General features: G+C 35.2%; 1 protein-coding gene across 1 annotated transcript; it reads left to right on the top strand.

The window, feature by feature from the left end:
- Window positions 1–1,291: 1,291 nt before the first annotated feature.
- LOC111807024 (3-hydroxybutyrate dehydrogenase type 2-like) lies at window positions 1,292–14,355 on the top strand. Its single transcript, XM_023692591.1, has 3 exons — window positions 1,292–1,523; window positions 13,607–13,743; window positions 13,891–14,355. Exons 1-3 carry the CDS (start codon window positions 1,292–1,294, stop codon window positions 14,353–14,355), a joined length of 834 nt encoding a protein of 277 aa, XP_023548359.1.
- Window positions 14,356–14,782: the final 427 nt, after the last annotated feature.

The raw sequence follows: 14,782 nt of genomic DNA, 5'->3' as shown, positions 1-14,782 counted from the left end.
GAGGCTTACAATTTTCTGTTCGATATTACAGTATTCTATTGCCACGACTAAGCTTAGGGCATGACTCTGATACCATGTTAGGAATCACGGATTTCCCTAATGATATGATATTGTCCACTTTAAGCATAAGCTCTCATGCTTTGCTTTTGGCTTCGCCAGAAGGCCTTGTACCAATTGAGATGTATTTCCTTAATTGTAAATCCATGATCATTCCCTAAATTAGCCAATGACTCCCTCTCAACAATCCTCCTTGAACAAGGTATACTATACACTAAAGGATACACATGACAGCATGACATGGACTACACAGAAGGCTTTGCCCCTGTAGCTTGTATGAACACTATACGATTGATACTTGCTCTGGCGATTCAAAAGAGGTGTGTTTCAATTGGATGTAAAATCAGCATTTCTTCATAGAGAGTTGGATGAGGAGGTTTATGTGGCACAAACCTCTTAGTTATGTGATCAAGGGAGAAGAGAACAAAGTATATCGCTTGAAAAAGGCTTTATACGGTTTGAAGCAAGTTCCACGCGAGTGGTATAACCATATTGAAACTTATTTTCTAAAGGAAGGCTTTGAAAAGCGTCCTTTATCAACATACTCTGTTTTTCAAAAGGTAGTTGGGAATAAACTTAAATAAAAAAAAATGTATTTAAATTTTGTTAATTTTAATAAGTTTTTGAATGAGTCAAAAGTACCAAAGAAAAAAAAAAAAAAGGCCAATAATGATCGAAGAAAAGAGTTTGTTTATGGGATAGCCCTTTTTACGCTTAAAACCTAAAAATTAATTTGTTTTGCCATAGAAAAAGGTTTTTCAAAATTCTGTCTCCTTGTCTCTCCCCTCTCAAAATCTTGTCTCTCCCCTCTCAACATCTCTTTGACAACTCAGTGAGTCTTATTTTGAAAAATTAGTATCAGACCGAACTTTTATTTCAACAAATTGGTATCAGAGTTGATAACGAATATGATGGGACAAATGCCGCTACCACGATTAACGAAGACGAACTAAGAGAATTGGAGCATCCAAATGAAAGCTCTTCTCGGTTCTCAAGACGCATGGGAGGTGGTCGAAGAAGGTTTTGAAGAACCGAAGGATACCATGGGTTATACGGCGGCGCAAAATAAGGCGTTAAAAGAATTATGATCAAATGAAAAGACAGCATTATACATGTTGTTCCGGGCTGTTGACGAGTCGGGCTTTGAGAAGATTGCAAGGGCAACTACTTCGAAAAAAAGCGTGGGACACTTCAAAAAAAAGGTCTCCAAACTTTGCGTGATGAGTTAGAGAGCATGAAGATGAAGGAGTCAGAAAATGTATCTCACTACATTACGTGCGTACAGACCGTGGCAAATAAACTAAATCGAAATGGAGAAATGTTACCCGAGACGCAGGTTGTGGAGAAGATCTTGAGGTCGTTAACCGACAACTTCAAGAATGTTGTATGTGCGATAGAAGAGTCAAAGGATCTAGCGAAGTTCACAGTGGATGAACTCGCCGGTTCTCTCGAGACACACGAGCAACGTAAGAAAAAGAAGGAGGAGACACTCGATCAATCCTTCAGACTAAGGCATCAATAAAGGATGAAAAGGTACTCTACTCTCAAAATATTCAAGGTAGTGGTCGTGGAAGATGTGGGAATGGTCGTGGAAGTTGTGGGAATGGTCTTGGAAGTTGACGAGTTCTGAAGCCTTAAGGGAGGGAATGTTGCAAAAATTTTAGTGTTTTATGTAGGAGATTTGGAGGATAGAAAAATTATGGGTAGGTTTACGTCACAGGAGCTGTTTCATGATCCCGACGACTCGCGGGTGATGTGTGTGAACGTCAAAGGCGTCGAATTAGGCATAAAGCATGCGGCGCCTGTGATGATACCCAGAGCTACCGACTGCATAATCTCGACTACTAGTGTGGCAGGCGTTTCAGAAGGAATGGGTCCACACACCTACACAACATCCAAACATAATATTGTTGGCCTCACTAAGAAGCCCACGAACTTGGCCGCCATGGTATACGTGTCAACTGCATTTTGCCATTCGGAGTTGCCACGACGATGCTCGTGAATGCGTGGATGGATGACGAAAATGAGTGCATGAACTTCGGGGTTCCGTCTCCGGCTGAGGTGGATCAAATGGAGGAGTTCGTTAGGGGTTTGACCAATATTAAGAACCCCACAATGAGGTCTTTTGGGGNACACTGCCCATGAACTTGGCCGCCATGGTATACGTGTCAACTGCATTTTGCCATTCGGAGTTGCCACGACGATGCTCGTGAATGCGTGGATGGATGACGAAAATGAGTGCATGAACTTCGGGGTTCCGTCTCCGGCTGAGGTGGATCAAATGGAGGAGTTCATTAGGGTTTGACCAATATTAAGAACCCCACAATGAGGTCTTTTGGGGGAAGCGCAAAGCAAATCTATGAGAGCTTATGCTCAGAGTGGACAATATCACACCATCACATATAGGACATGTTTGAAAATTTATTAAATTTAGCAATATAAGCATCTCTCCCCTCCCCTATAAAGTTTCTTGAGAGTAAACACAAATGAATGACTGTTTTGAGGAAAGATTTNAAAAGTTAAAAAGATAAGAAACCTTTCAAGGTTATCAAATTTATTATTAAAAGATCATAAGAATTAATCTATAATTTCAAGATTACAGTGGCATAGGTGGCATGGAGGAAGAAAGCCTTGCAATACATCTTTTGTAGAGTTTCATAGGGTTAGGCTTATAAGCTTCAAAAATTGGATAATTGAACCAACCCGCAAAGTTAAGAGTACACTTCTTTCCCATGACTTTGACGAAAACGCAACAATTCAAGTCCAATTCCTCCTTACTAAGATTGAAGTAATTATTATAGAGTTGCACTTGACATTTAGCACTCTTCATTAGATTCAAGCACGGTCTTAAATAGTAAGCTCTATCTTCGTCTAGCCACCTATCCCATATCGGTGAATTGTAGTCATCATCCGCCCTTGTAACTCGAACAAAGCCTTGCAAATTTACTACTAACAAGAGGACCACCATTGCTCCAAGTGTGCTAGTTTCTTTTGCCATGGTTGAATTGAAAACCATTTAGCTTACCAAAGTAAGTATAGTAGCTATTTATAGAAACATTTCAATCAAGAAAATCCAAGTGTAACCTATAGAATTTACATGCATATTTATTAAAGGAGTTATTCATTTTTGGGTGTTGGATAAAGAAGATTTAATTCTACCATAGGAGAGAGGTTAAAATATAAATGTCTTTAAGTTTGTAACCTCCCTCTTACATTTGCAACTTTTGTAATGTTTTAAGATATAGGCCTATTAAAAAAATTAAATGATTCAAATAAATGAAAATTTTATAGGTTGAGTATGTTCATGTATTTTTCTAAAATTATATTCGGTCAAACTAAAATAACTTAAATATATGGTTAGTTGTAAATGAATGGAAGGAATAATTCTAATGAAAATTCATGAATAAAATATATCCTCATGGGAGAAGTTTGGGTTTAAATGGTGAATATTTATGAGGACTTACATCCATGGGAGTTTGTGAGATAATATTAGAAAATAAATGTTGTGAACATAGATTTTATTCACTAGAGTTTTAAACCGTGTAACTTTGAGATTTTATGGAAGTTTTTTTGGTTAAATTTTTCGTTTATAGTATGAGTTTAGACGATTCTTGCTTCATTAGATTGGTCTCATGAGTTTTATAGCTTTTGTTAAGGAATCATAAACAATACTTGATGATAATACACTCTTGATTTTTGTGCCAAAAACGGAAAGGGAGAAGTTTTTATTCCGTCGTTGAGAATTCCTCTATCTAACGAATATAAGTGATGATATAAGGCCTTCTACTTTGTATGAATATTGCTGGAGTGTAATCAAACTGCACATTTGCCAGGACAGAAGAAGGTGATGGGTAAATAAGTTGATATGAACCAAGAGACATTAATCATACAATATATTTCAATGAAGATGCGAAGAAAATGTTGTTGAAATTATCAAAAGATATTTTAATTCATGTCACATTCAAGAACAATAAAGTTTCGTTATTATAAATTTTAGGTGGATTACAATTTAGAGTAATTTAGAGTTATTATATTTCATTAATGTATTTTAAAGACATTTTATTTATTTTAAGTTACATTTACATCCAGGTTAATTATAACCATAAAGTATGAATGCTACAACTCTTGAAATGCCTTTAATAATTTCATTTTGAGGCTATAGAAAGCTATGTATATTGTATCGGTAAGTAGACTTGGAAAGTGTAGTGCTTTTTTTAGCGAATTGCTAAGTTTATTTGCAATTTTATGTAGTTTAGGTTACATGTAGAATCATTCAAGTTCGACATGATCAATCTTGCTTGTGGAGTGATTCGAATCTCAAACAAGTGTTCTTGCGTTGAAATATTTGATCAACAAGAATCCTTCAAGCTAGACATGATCGATCTTGCATGTGGTGGAGTGATTCGAATCTCAAACAATGTTCTTCTCTTGAGATATTTGATTAACAAATCTGAATCTTACTCTCCTTGTAGTGATTTCCACATATCATAAGTGATGTACATTATCTCCATTAGTATGATATATTTTAGGTGAAACTAAGAGTAAAGTCAATTTTATGATTATGGATATGGATGATAAGTCTAACGACGTCTTTCTATCATGATTTTGAATGTAGTCTCATCACCGACGAAGAGGAGTTTATTTTCGAATAAACAGTATGGTCGTGCTTCTCTATTTTAGGTTACATGAATACCCTATTGCTTAGGGTTTGAAGTAGAAGTGGATAGAGAGTTAAGGTTGCGGGCTCTTGAGGGGAGGGACGACGAGAAAACGAAGACGGAAGGCCTCGGGAAGAAGCAAACTACTGCCTAGCAACCTATCGACCCACAGTCCAGTAAACACGCCTGCGACCCAACCATTCATATAGCCCAATGATGGTAGCGGCCATGTAGTCCATTAACTTCAGACACAAACCACTGCCTAACTTGCGCGCCTGTGAGAGTGACCTGATCCGACTCCCAACCCGTGTGCTTTCCAGCCCCTACACGTGCATGGCATGTGTCCTTCCATCGGCTTCAGCTCAACATGGTTAAAAACTGGCTATCCGGCTCGGGTTGTTAAATCCAACATTGTTTCATAAGTTTTGAACTCTCTTTAAGCTAAATTTGACCTTATTAAAAGGATTTTAGGTCAGTATAAGCCCGTTTTCTTAGTTTTTAACTAAATTGAGTCAGTAATTCTACCTTTACTAAGGCTATTGAGTTTGTATTTAAATAGGTGAAGCCTCGGCATAAGTGAGAACGAATTCGAAGGGCAAATGCAAGCTAAATTGGAAGGTGAGTTTTGGCAAAGGCCAACCATGTAAGTGACCCTACTTTTGGTTTGGTTGGAAAACTTGTCTTTATGTAAGATGAGACGTGCTTATTGGCCCTTGTACGTGTTATGTATGTTGATAGGATGTACTATGATGGCATAATATTTATAATTATGTGATTTGCTTTGATGTTATGATATGTTATGATGATATGATGTATTACGATGCTATGGTATGCTATGATGATGATTCATAATGATATCATGACATGAAATTTATGATGATGATGATATGACATAGTATAATGATATCTCGTGTTACGATGATGTACATGTATGAGATGCCATGTTGCATTATCATTGATCGCTTGTGGATGTATATATTAAAATGATGTCAAATTCACAGGAATAAGTGCAAGTATACACTATCACAAGTACCAAGTAATAAGTAAATTATCGATTTTACATAGAACCTATATTTTTCATTAATTTTATCGCTGGGAATTAAGTAAGTTTTTTTTGGTAACATTCAAATGGGTGTTGGTGATCGTAACCTAATTAAACAAAACAAACATAGAGTACCACCGCTGACAAAAAACAGAAAATGACGAGGAAATCAACAATAATGAGGAAGGTTTGGCGAAGAGAGATTAAATAGATAAGTTGCTGAATTTTGTGGTAGATTTTAGTTCCTTTGAATAGATTCTCAAGCACACTTCCGAGCGTCCTGCATGTTGATTATTTTCATAATAGTTTTTAATTTCTATTAACAAGGCTCTAGGAGAAGAATTATTCCTAACCCTTCTATTACCTTTAAGTCTCGTTGCAATGGAACTAGAGTTATTTAAGACGATTTCATTGTTCCCTCTCTTCTACCAAATAAGAGAACAAATATGCAGGTAAAGTAGCTAATTTAACACACATGTAAATCATTAACAACAACTCTTTAATAAACTAAAATCATACCGTAACATACTTAAATTATATAAAACTCTCTCCCCTCCCCTATAAAGTTTCTTGAGAGTAAACACAAATGAATGACTGTTTTGAGGAAATATTTGGTGGTCTTTGGTTCAGTAGAAAAATTAATGTAGAGCGACAAAAGTCCAAGATTTGATTAGGAAACGAGAAAATTATGGGTATATAAGTTGGGAATAATAAGTCCATAAATATGAAGCCAGTTGGATGATCCAAAAAATAAAACCTGAAGAGCTTTTATTTAAAGTGGACGATATGATGCCATTGTTGAGATATGAAGAGGGTACCAATTGATATTATAATCATGCTCCTAAATTAAATGTAATGATATAGCCATAGTGAGATGTGGTCGAGCTAATTAGATAGCGATTATGCTACTGTGAAAGGAAGATGGCCTAGTTAAAAGTGACTATTGGAGGGTAAACATTGAAAGATGACTATTTGAGGGAAAACTTGGTGGTCCTTCATTCGAGGTGAAAATTGTCTGTGTGTGACCAAAATTCTATATTGGATAAGAAAGATTATCATAGTAAAATAAGTGGGAGAAACAAAAAGTAAAGCCATAAAGACTTATGCCCAGAAAAAAATAATATCGTATCATTGTGGAGGCATGTGAAAGGTTCAATGTCCCTAACATATATCTTCGATAAAATGTTGAAGGTTATTTTTGAAACTTAAATGGAGTAAAGTAACCTAGGATTAGGTAATAATACTAATATTTGTTTACTTACACAAAGATGAAGCCCTAAAGGAATATGATGTCATTGTTTAAAGAGGCTACATTTGTTACCGTACGAAAAAAGGAGGTTGAACGAATAAGAGATAGAATTGATACACTTGGTCTAAGGGAAAAGGCGTATTGCGACTCTGACAGAAGGGACTATTTGTTGTCACGAGAGACGGTCGACATATATTATTTGTATTTCACATAATAATTCATTCTTAAGTTACCTAGACCATTCTCATAACTATTTGCAAACACGGTGCACTATTTATGATTACTTTTTCTTTTTAATTGGGTGTTCTTGTGATTGATTTTAAAGGGTAAGTGTACAAAATTAAAATGTTATATGTTTAAATGTATGAGTTTGCAACATACATGTTTTTGTTTATGTGCTTTAAAATGATATAAATATATATAGTAACAAACTCGAGTTTATCTAAAATTGTAGAAATTCGAGCTCTTACGTCACGTTTGAAAATTCATTAAATTCATTGAGATAAGCATCTACCATCCTCAAAGTGATTAAAAGTTATTATAAGTTATTATTTAAGATTTTAATTTTATCCATAGTGAGTAAGTTTGAGACCATATTCTATTTAAATACAATTAAAGAGAATAGATAGAAACCTTTTAAGGTTATTAAGTTTATTAAAAATAGATCATGTGAATTCATCTATAATTTCAAGGTTACGAAGAAAGTCTTGCAACACATCTTTTGTAGAGCTTCATAGGGTTAGGCTTATAAACTTCAAGTGATGGATAATCGAAACAACTTGCAAAGTGGCGAGCACAATTCTTTCCCATGACTTTGACGAAAACACAACAATTTAAGTCCACTTTCTTCTTTCTAATATTGAAGTAATTATTATAGAGTTGTACTTGACATTTCGCACTCTTCATTAGATTCAAGCACGGTCTTAAATACGGAGCTCTACCTTCGTCTAGCCACCGATCCCATATCGGTGAATTGTAGTCATCATCTGCTCTTGTAAGTCGAACAAACCCTTGCAAATTGACTGCTAACAAAAGGACAGCCAGTGCTCCAACTGTCCTAGTTTCTTTTGCCATTGTTGAATTGAAAACTATTTACCTCACCAATGCTCCAACTGTACATTGACTATTTATAGAAACATTGAAGAAAGAACATTGGTGTAATATAAATAACTTACAAGCATATTTATTAAAGGAGTTATTCATTTTGGGAGTTGGGTAAACAAAATTTAATTCTACCTCGATGAGAAATTAAAAGTGAAATGACTTTAAGTTTGTAACCTCCCTCTTATGTTTGTACTTTTTGTAATGTTTTAGTACGTAGGAGGGTTAAAAAGTTTGATCAACCCAACCTAACTTGATTCAAATACATGAAAACTTTATGAATTAAGTTGGTTGATCAAATTTATTAATTTAATACAAATACAACATAGATACAACATGCCTCTCTATCTATCCCATATATTAAAAAAAAAATCTAATTGTAAAAGTAGGGGGCAATGATATAAATGTAAGATTCTAATTTTAAAAAAAATTTTGAAATTGAAAATGAACCGAACAAAGAAAATTATTAAAAAGAAATTGAAATTAGAAACGGAAATCAAACAAAAAAGTAAGAAGAAAAAGAAATTTAGAAATTTTGTTAATTAAAAAAGTGTTAAAGAAAATCGATAACGACGCGATTGGACGGCAGGTGATGAGAGGGAAGAAAATAAAGGCACACGGTAACTCCCCATATATTTATATGAATAGAATCTTTAATAATATACTTTCGAAATTGTTAAGGTACATGTTTGTATTAGAATAGTTGGTTTATCTATTGTCGTGTTTTAGGAACATATGATAGGGAGTGTCATCATATTATCAGGTGGAGATTGTTTAGAGGATCATAACTATCTTTGTGTAATAAATTTGTTCAAAAGGACATGGCTCCCCATAGTATCAAAATTTTGATGGACACAAAAGCTGCTCCATGTCATAATGGCACTTTTTTCTGTAGTGGACTAGCTATTGAGTAGCGCTTGCTCTAATCCAGCGAATAAGTTAGCCGTGTCAAAATCGAATTTCATGGACAATTTTTGTGCACGGTCGAGTCTCGAGCTACATTTTGAGAGAAAATGTCTTAGAAAACGTGGGCGTAGAAAATCATTTAAAACAAGTTGGAAGTATGTATTGTGAAAGTCAATTGCATTGAAAACATGTAGGCAAAGAGATTACAATACTTGGTTGGGGGAGGTTTGATGAATACTTGATCTACCTCTAGTACATTTTGATTTCGCCAAATAGTCATACAACATATTTAAACTTAAGAAAGAATACAATACGAAAGCAAGTAAAGGGGTTTGGCGTCTCATGGGCATGCACCATGGGCAACACGACAAAGATGGGCATGACCATAACATCCTCCCCCACCTAAATGGTTGATGTCCTTGTCAATTGTCTATGTTCAAAATTTCAATATGGGTCATGGTGGAATTAAGATCTTTGGCGCGTTACTAGCTAATTTCTTCTTTAGGGAGGTTTTTCCATTTGACCAAGAATTCTCAAACACTCTCTAGGATAGTTTCGACTTCTTTGGTTGTCCTTGACTCATCAATCTCACTATACCGTGGTGACATAGCTATAGTGACTCATGGTTGAGCTAATTAGATCGAGAGTGTGTTCTAGCAAAGAGAATTGACTTATTAAAAGTGATTACTCGTTCGTAAACACAAAAAGTGAGAATTGTTGAGAGGAAGCTTGGTGGTCCTTCATTAAAAGATGTCTATTTAAGGGGAAGCTTGGTGGTCCTTCATTTAAGGTGAGAATTCTTGGTGTGTGACCAAACTTCTACGTTGGATAAGAGGGGATGATCATAGCATTGTCTCCAATAGTACGAGAGATTTTGAGTGGGCGAAACAAAAAGTTAAGCTATAAAGACTTATGCCAAAAAAATAATAACATCGTACCATTATGGAGGCATGTGATAGGTTCATTGTCTCTAACATATATCGCCATAAAATGTTGAATGATATTTTTGGACCTTAAATGAAGTAATATAAAGTAGGATGGGTTGATTGTTGTTAGAATTAAATGATATTTTAACCTCTCTCCTATGGTAGAATTAAATTATTGTTTACTTGTATGAGACTCTGATGGGATGGGTTGATTGTTGTTGTCATGAGAGAATGTCGACAAGTTTTTATTTGTATTTCATAAAGTTATCTTGACCTTTCTTATATTTATTTGCAAACTCAGTATATTATTCGTGAAGTTTTCTTTGTTTGTCTTAAAGTTTGATTGTTATATATGAAAATGTATGAGTTTGTAATATACATGTCGTGTGCTTTAAAATGACATAAACATATATATAGTAGGGAACTCAAATCAGTCTGGGGTGTAGACGGCCCAAGACTACTGTTACCAGATATTGTATTTTTTGGGCTTTCCATTTCAGGCTTCCGCTCAAGATTTTTAAAACGCATCTGCTAGATAGTGTTTTTCACTCTTATAAACAATGTTACATCCTTCTCCTCAATTTCTCAAGTCTTTATAAAGAATGCTGCGTTCTCCTCACCAACCGATGTGGGATCTCATGGTAGAAATTAAACATAGTTTGAAAATTCGTTAAATTTACCAATAGAAGCATCTAAACTGGTTAAAGTTGTTATTTAAGATTTTAATTTTATCTATAGTGAGTAAGATTGAAATACAATTAAAAATAAGAGATTAAGTTGAAAAGTTAAAAAGATAGAAACTTTTAAGGTTATCAAGTTTATTATTAATAGATCATAAGAATTAATCTATAATTTCAAGATTACAGTGGCATAGGTGGGATAGACGAAGAAAGCCTTGCAATACATCTTTTGTAGAGTTTCATAGGGTTAGACTTATAAGCTTCAAAAATTGGATAATTGAACCAACCCGCAAAGTTAAGAGTACACTGCTTTCCCATGACTTTGACGAAAATGCAACAATTCAAGTCCAATTCCTCCTTACTAAGATTGAAGTAATTATTATAGAGCTGCACTTGACATTTCGCACTATTCATTAGATTCAAGCACGGTCTTAAATAGTAAGCTCTATCTTCGTCTAGCCACCTATCCCATATCGGTGAATTGTAGTCATCATCTGCCCTTGTAACTCGAACAATGCCTTGCAAATTTACTAGTAACAAGAGGACCACCATTGCTCCAAGTGTGCTAGTTTCTTTTGCCATGGTTGAATTGAAAACTATTTACCTTACAAATAGTAGCTATTTAGAGAAACATTTCAATCAAGAAAAGGTAAGTGTAACATAAAGAATTTACCTGCATATTTATTAAAGGAGTTATTTTGGGAGTTGGATAAAGAAAGATTTAATTCTACCATAGGAGAGAGGTTAAAATATAAATGTCATTAAGTTTGTAACCTCCCTCTTACATTTGCACTTTTTGTAATGCTTTAATATATATAGGCTTATTAAAAAATTTAAATGAGCCAAATAAATAAAAATTTTAAAATTTTATAGGTTGATTGGTTCATATGTTTTTCTAAAATTAGATCGGTAAAACTAAAGTAACTCAAATTTATTGTTAACCTAAATGAATGGAAGGAATAATTGTAATGAAAATTCATGATAAAAATATATCCTCATGTGAGAAGTTTGAGCGTAAATAGTGAATAGTTAGGAGTTTGCGACAAAATCTGAGATTGAGCCAATATTAGAAAAGAAAGGTAGCCAACATCGATTGAATTCACTAGAGTTTTAAATGGTAACTTTAGGATTTTATGGAAATTTCTTTGGTTAAATTTTTAAGGTATAGTCAATGATTTTAGTTGATTCTTGCTCCATTAGAGCCCTCGACCCTTTGTTCGACACTTTAGTGACTTTTGATAACACCTTTGAGGCTTACAATTCTTTGTTCGATATTACAAGATTCTATTGACACAACTAAGTTTAGGGCATGACTCTGATACCATGTTAGGAATCACGGATTTCCCCAATGGTATGATATTGTCCACTTTGAGCATCAGCTCTCATGGCTTTGCTTTTGGCTTCCCCAAAAGACCTCGTACCAGTGGAGATGTATTTCCTTAATTATAAATCCATGATCATTCCCTAAATTAGCCAATGACTCCCTCTCAACAATCCTCCCCTTGAACAAAGTATACTATACACTAAAGGATACACATAGCTGCATGGCATGGACTACACAGAAGGCTTTGCCCCTGTAGCTTGTATGAACACTATATGATTGATACTTGCTCTAGCGATTCAAAAGAGGTGTAATGTGTTTCAATTGGATGTAAAATCAACATTTCTTCGTGGAGAGTTGGGATGAGGAGGTTTATGTGGCACAAACCTCTTGGTTATGTGATCAAGGGAGAAGAGAACAAAGTATATCGCTTGAAAAAGGCTTTATACGGTTTTAAGCAAGTTCCACGTGCGTGGTATAACGTATTGAAACTTATTTTCTAAAGGAAGGCTTTCAAAAGCGTCCTTTATCAACCTACTCTATTTTTCAAAAAGTCATTACTGTTAGGAATAAACTTAAATAAAAAAGATGTATTTAAATTTTGTTAATTTGNTTTTCTAAAGGAAGGCTTTGAAAAGCGTCCTTTATCAACCTACTCTATTTTTCAAAAAGTCATTACTGTTAGGAATAAACTTAAATAAAAAAGATGTATTTAAATTTGGTTAATTTTAGTAAGTTTTTGAAATTGAGTAAAAAATACAAAAGAAAAAAAAAAATTAGAGGCCAATAATTATCTTAAGAAAAGAGTGGGTTTATGGGAGCCCTTTTTACGCTTAAAACCTATAAATTAATTTGTTTTCTGGTTGTACAAGCTAGATCAAAAGAGCAAACATCAAAATTGTAGAGAACAAAAAATAAACAGCAATAGAAAAAGGTTTTTCAAAATTGGTTGTCTCCTTGTCTCTCCCCTCCCGACATCTCCTTCACNAATAAACAGCAATAGAAAAAGGTTTTTCAAAATTGGTTGTCTCGTTGTCTCTCCCCTCCCGACATCTCCTTCACCAATTTGGTGAGTGTTATTTTAACAAATTAGTATCAGAACTAACTTTTATTTCAACAAATTGGTATCAGAGCCAATGACGAATATGATGGGACAAATACCGCTACCACGATTAACGAAGACGAACTAAGAGAATTGGAGCATCCAAATGAAAGCTCTTCTCGGTTCTCAAGACGCATGGGAGGTGGTCGAAGAAGATTTTGAAGAACCGAAAGATACCACGGGTTATACGGCGGCGCAAAATAAGGCATTAAAAGAATTACGATCAAAGGATAAGGCAGCATTATTCATGCTGTTCTGGGATGTTGACGAGTCGGGCTTTGAGAAGATTGCAAGGGCAACTACTTCAAAAAAAGTGTGGGACACTTTAAGAAAAGTTGTTCAAAGGAACCGACCAAGTCAAGCAAGTGTGTCTTCAAACTTTGTGTGACGAGTTGGAGAGCATGAAGATGAATGAGTCAGAAAATGTATCTGAGTACATTACGCGCGTGCAGACCGTGGCAAATAAACTAAATCGAAACGGAGAAATGTTACCCAAGACGCGGGTTGTGGAGAAGATCTTGAGGTCGTTAACCGACAACTTCAAGAATGTTATATGTGCGATAGAAGAGTCAAAGGATCTAGCGAAGTTCACAGCCGATGAACTCGCCAGTTCTCTCGAGACACACGAGCAACGTAAGAAAAAGAAGGAGGAGACACTCGATCAAGCGCTTCAGATTAAGGCATCAATAAAGGATGAAAAGGTACTCTACTCTCAAAATATTTAAGGTGGATTGGTCGTGGAAGTTGACGAGTTCTGAAGCCTTAAGGGAGGGAATGTTACAAAAATTTTAGTGTTTTATGTAGGAGATTTGGAGGATAGAAAAATTATGGGTAGTTTTACGTCACAGGAGCTGTTTCATGATCCCGACGACTCGCGGGTGATGTGTGTGAACGTCAAAGGCGTCGAATTAGGCATAAAGCACGCGACGCCTGTGATGATACCTAGAGCTACCGACTTCATAATCTCGACTACTAGCGTGGCAAGCGTTTCAGAAGGAATGTGTCCACACACCTACACAACATCCAAACATGATATTGTCGGCCTCACTAAGAACACTGCCCACGAACTTGGCCGCTATGGTATATGTGTCAACTGCATTTTGCCGTTCGGAGTTGCCACGACGATGCTCGTGAATGCGTGGATGGATGACGGAAACGAGTGCAAGAACTTCGGGATTCAGTCGCCGGTTGTGGTGGATCAAATGGAGGAGTTCGTTAGGGGTTTGACCAATATTAAGGACTCCACAATGAGAGCATATGCTCAGAGTGGACAATATCATACCATTGGTGTGGAGATCTGTGATTCCAAATAGTTAGGAAATGTTAAATTTAGCAATATAAGCATCTAAAGTGGTTAAATATTGTTATTTAAAATTTTAATTTTATCTACTGTGAGTAAGATTGAGACCATATTCTATTTAAATACAATTAAAAATAATGGACTAAATTGGAAAGCTAAAAAGATAGAAAACTTTTAAGGTTATCAAATTGATTACAATGACGTAGGTGGGATGGACGATGAAAGCCTTGCAATACATCTTTTGTAGAGTTTCATAGGATTAGGCTTATAAGCTTCATAAATTGGATAATTGAACAACCTACAAAGTTAATAGTACACTTCTTTCCCATGATTTTGACGAAAATGCAACAATTCAAGTCCAATTCCTCCTTAGTAAGATTGAAGTAATTATTATAAAGTTGCACTTGACATTTCGCACTCTTAATTAGATTCAAGCACGA

This window comes from Cucurbita pepo, chromosome LG12, assembly GCF_002806865.2.
Source record: "Cucurbita pepo subsp. pepo cultivar mu-cu-16 chromosome LG12, ASM280686v2, whole genome shotgun sequence".
NCBI classification, from domain to species: Eukaryota; Viridiplantae; Streptophyta; class Magnoliopsida; order Cucurbitales; family Cucurbitaceae; genus Cucurbita; species Cucurbita pepo.
The sequence above is the reverse complement of the archived record's forward strand: the minus strand, read 5'-3'. Positions and strand labels throughout refer to the sequence as shown.

Bases quoted from the DNA above. Each gene is read 5' to 3' on its own strand.
- LOC111807024 (XM_023692591.1), top strand. From the start codon at position 1,292: ATGAAGATGAAGGAGTCAGAAAATGTATCTCACTACATTACGTGCGTA. The intron at 1,524-13,606 runs GTAAGAAAAAGA...TATGTGCGATAG, and splicing joins TCTCGAGACACACGAGCAAC to AAGAGTCAAAGGATCTAGCG. The intron at 13,744-13,890 runs GTACTCTACTCT...TTTACGTCACAG, and splicing joins CATCAATAAAGGATGAAAAG to GAGCTGTTTCATGATCCCGA.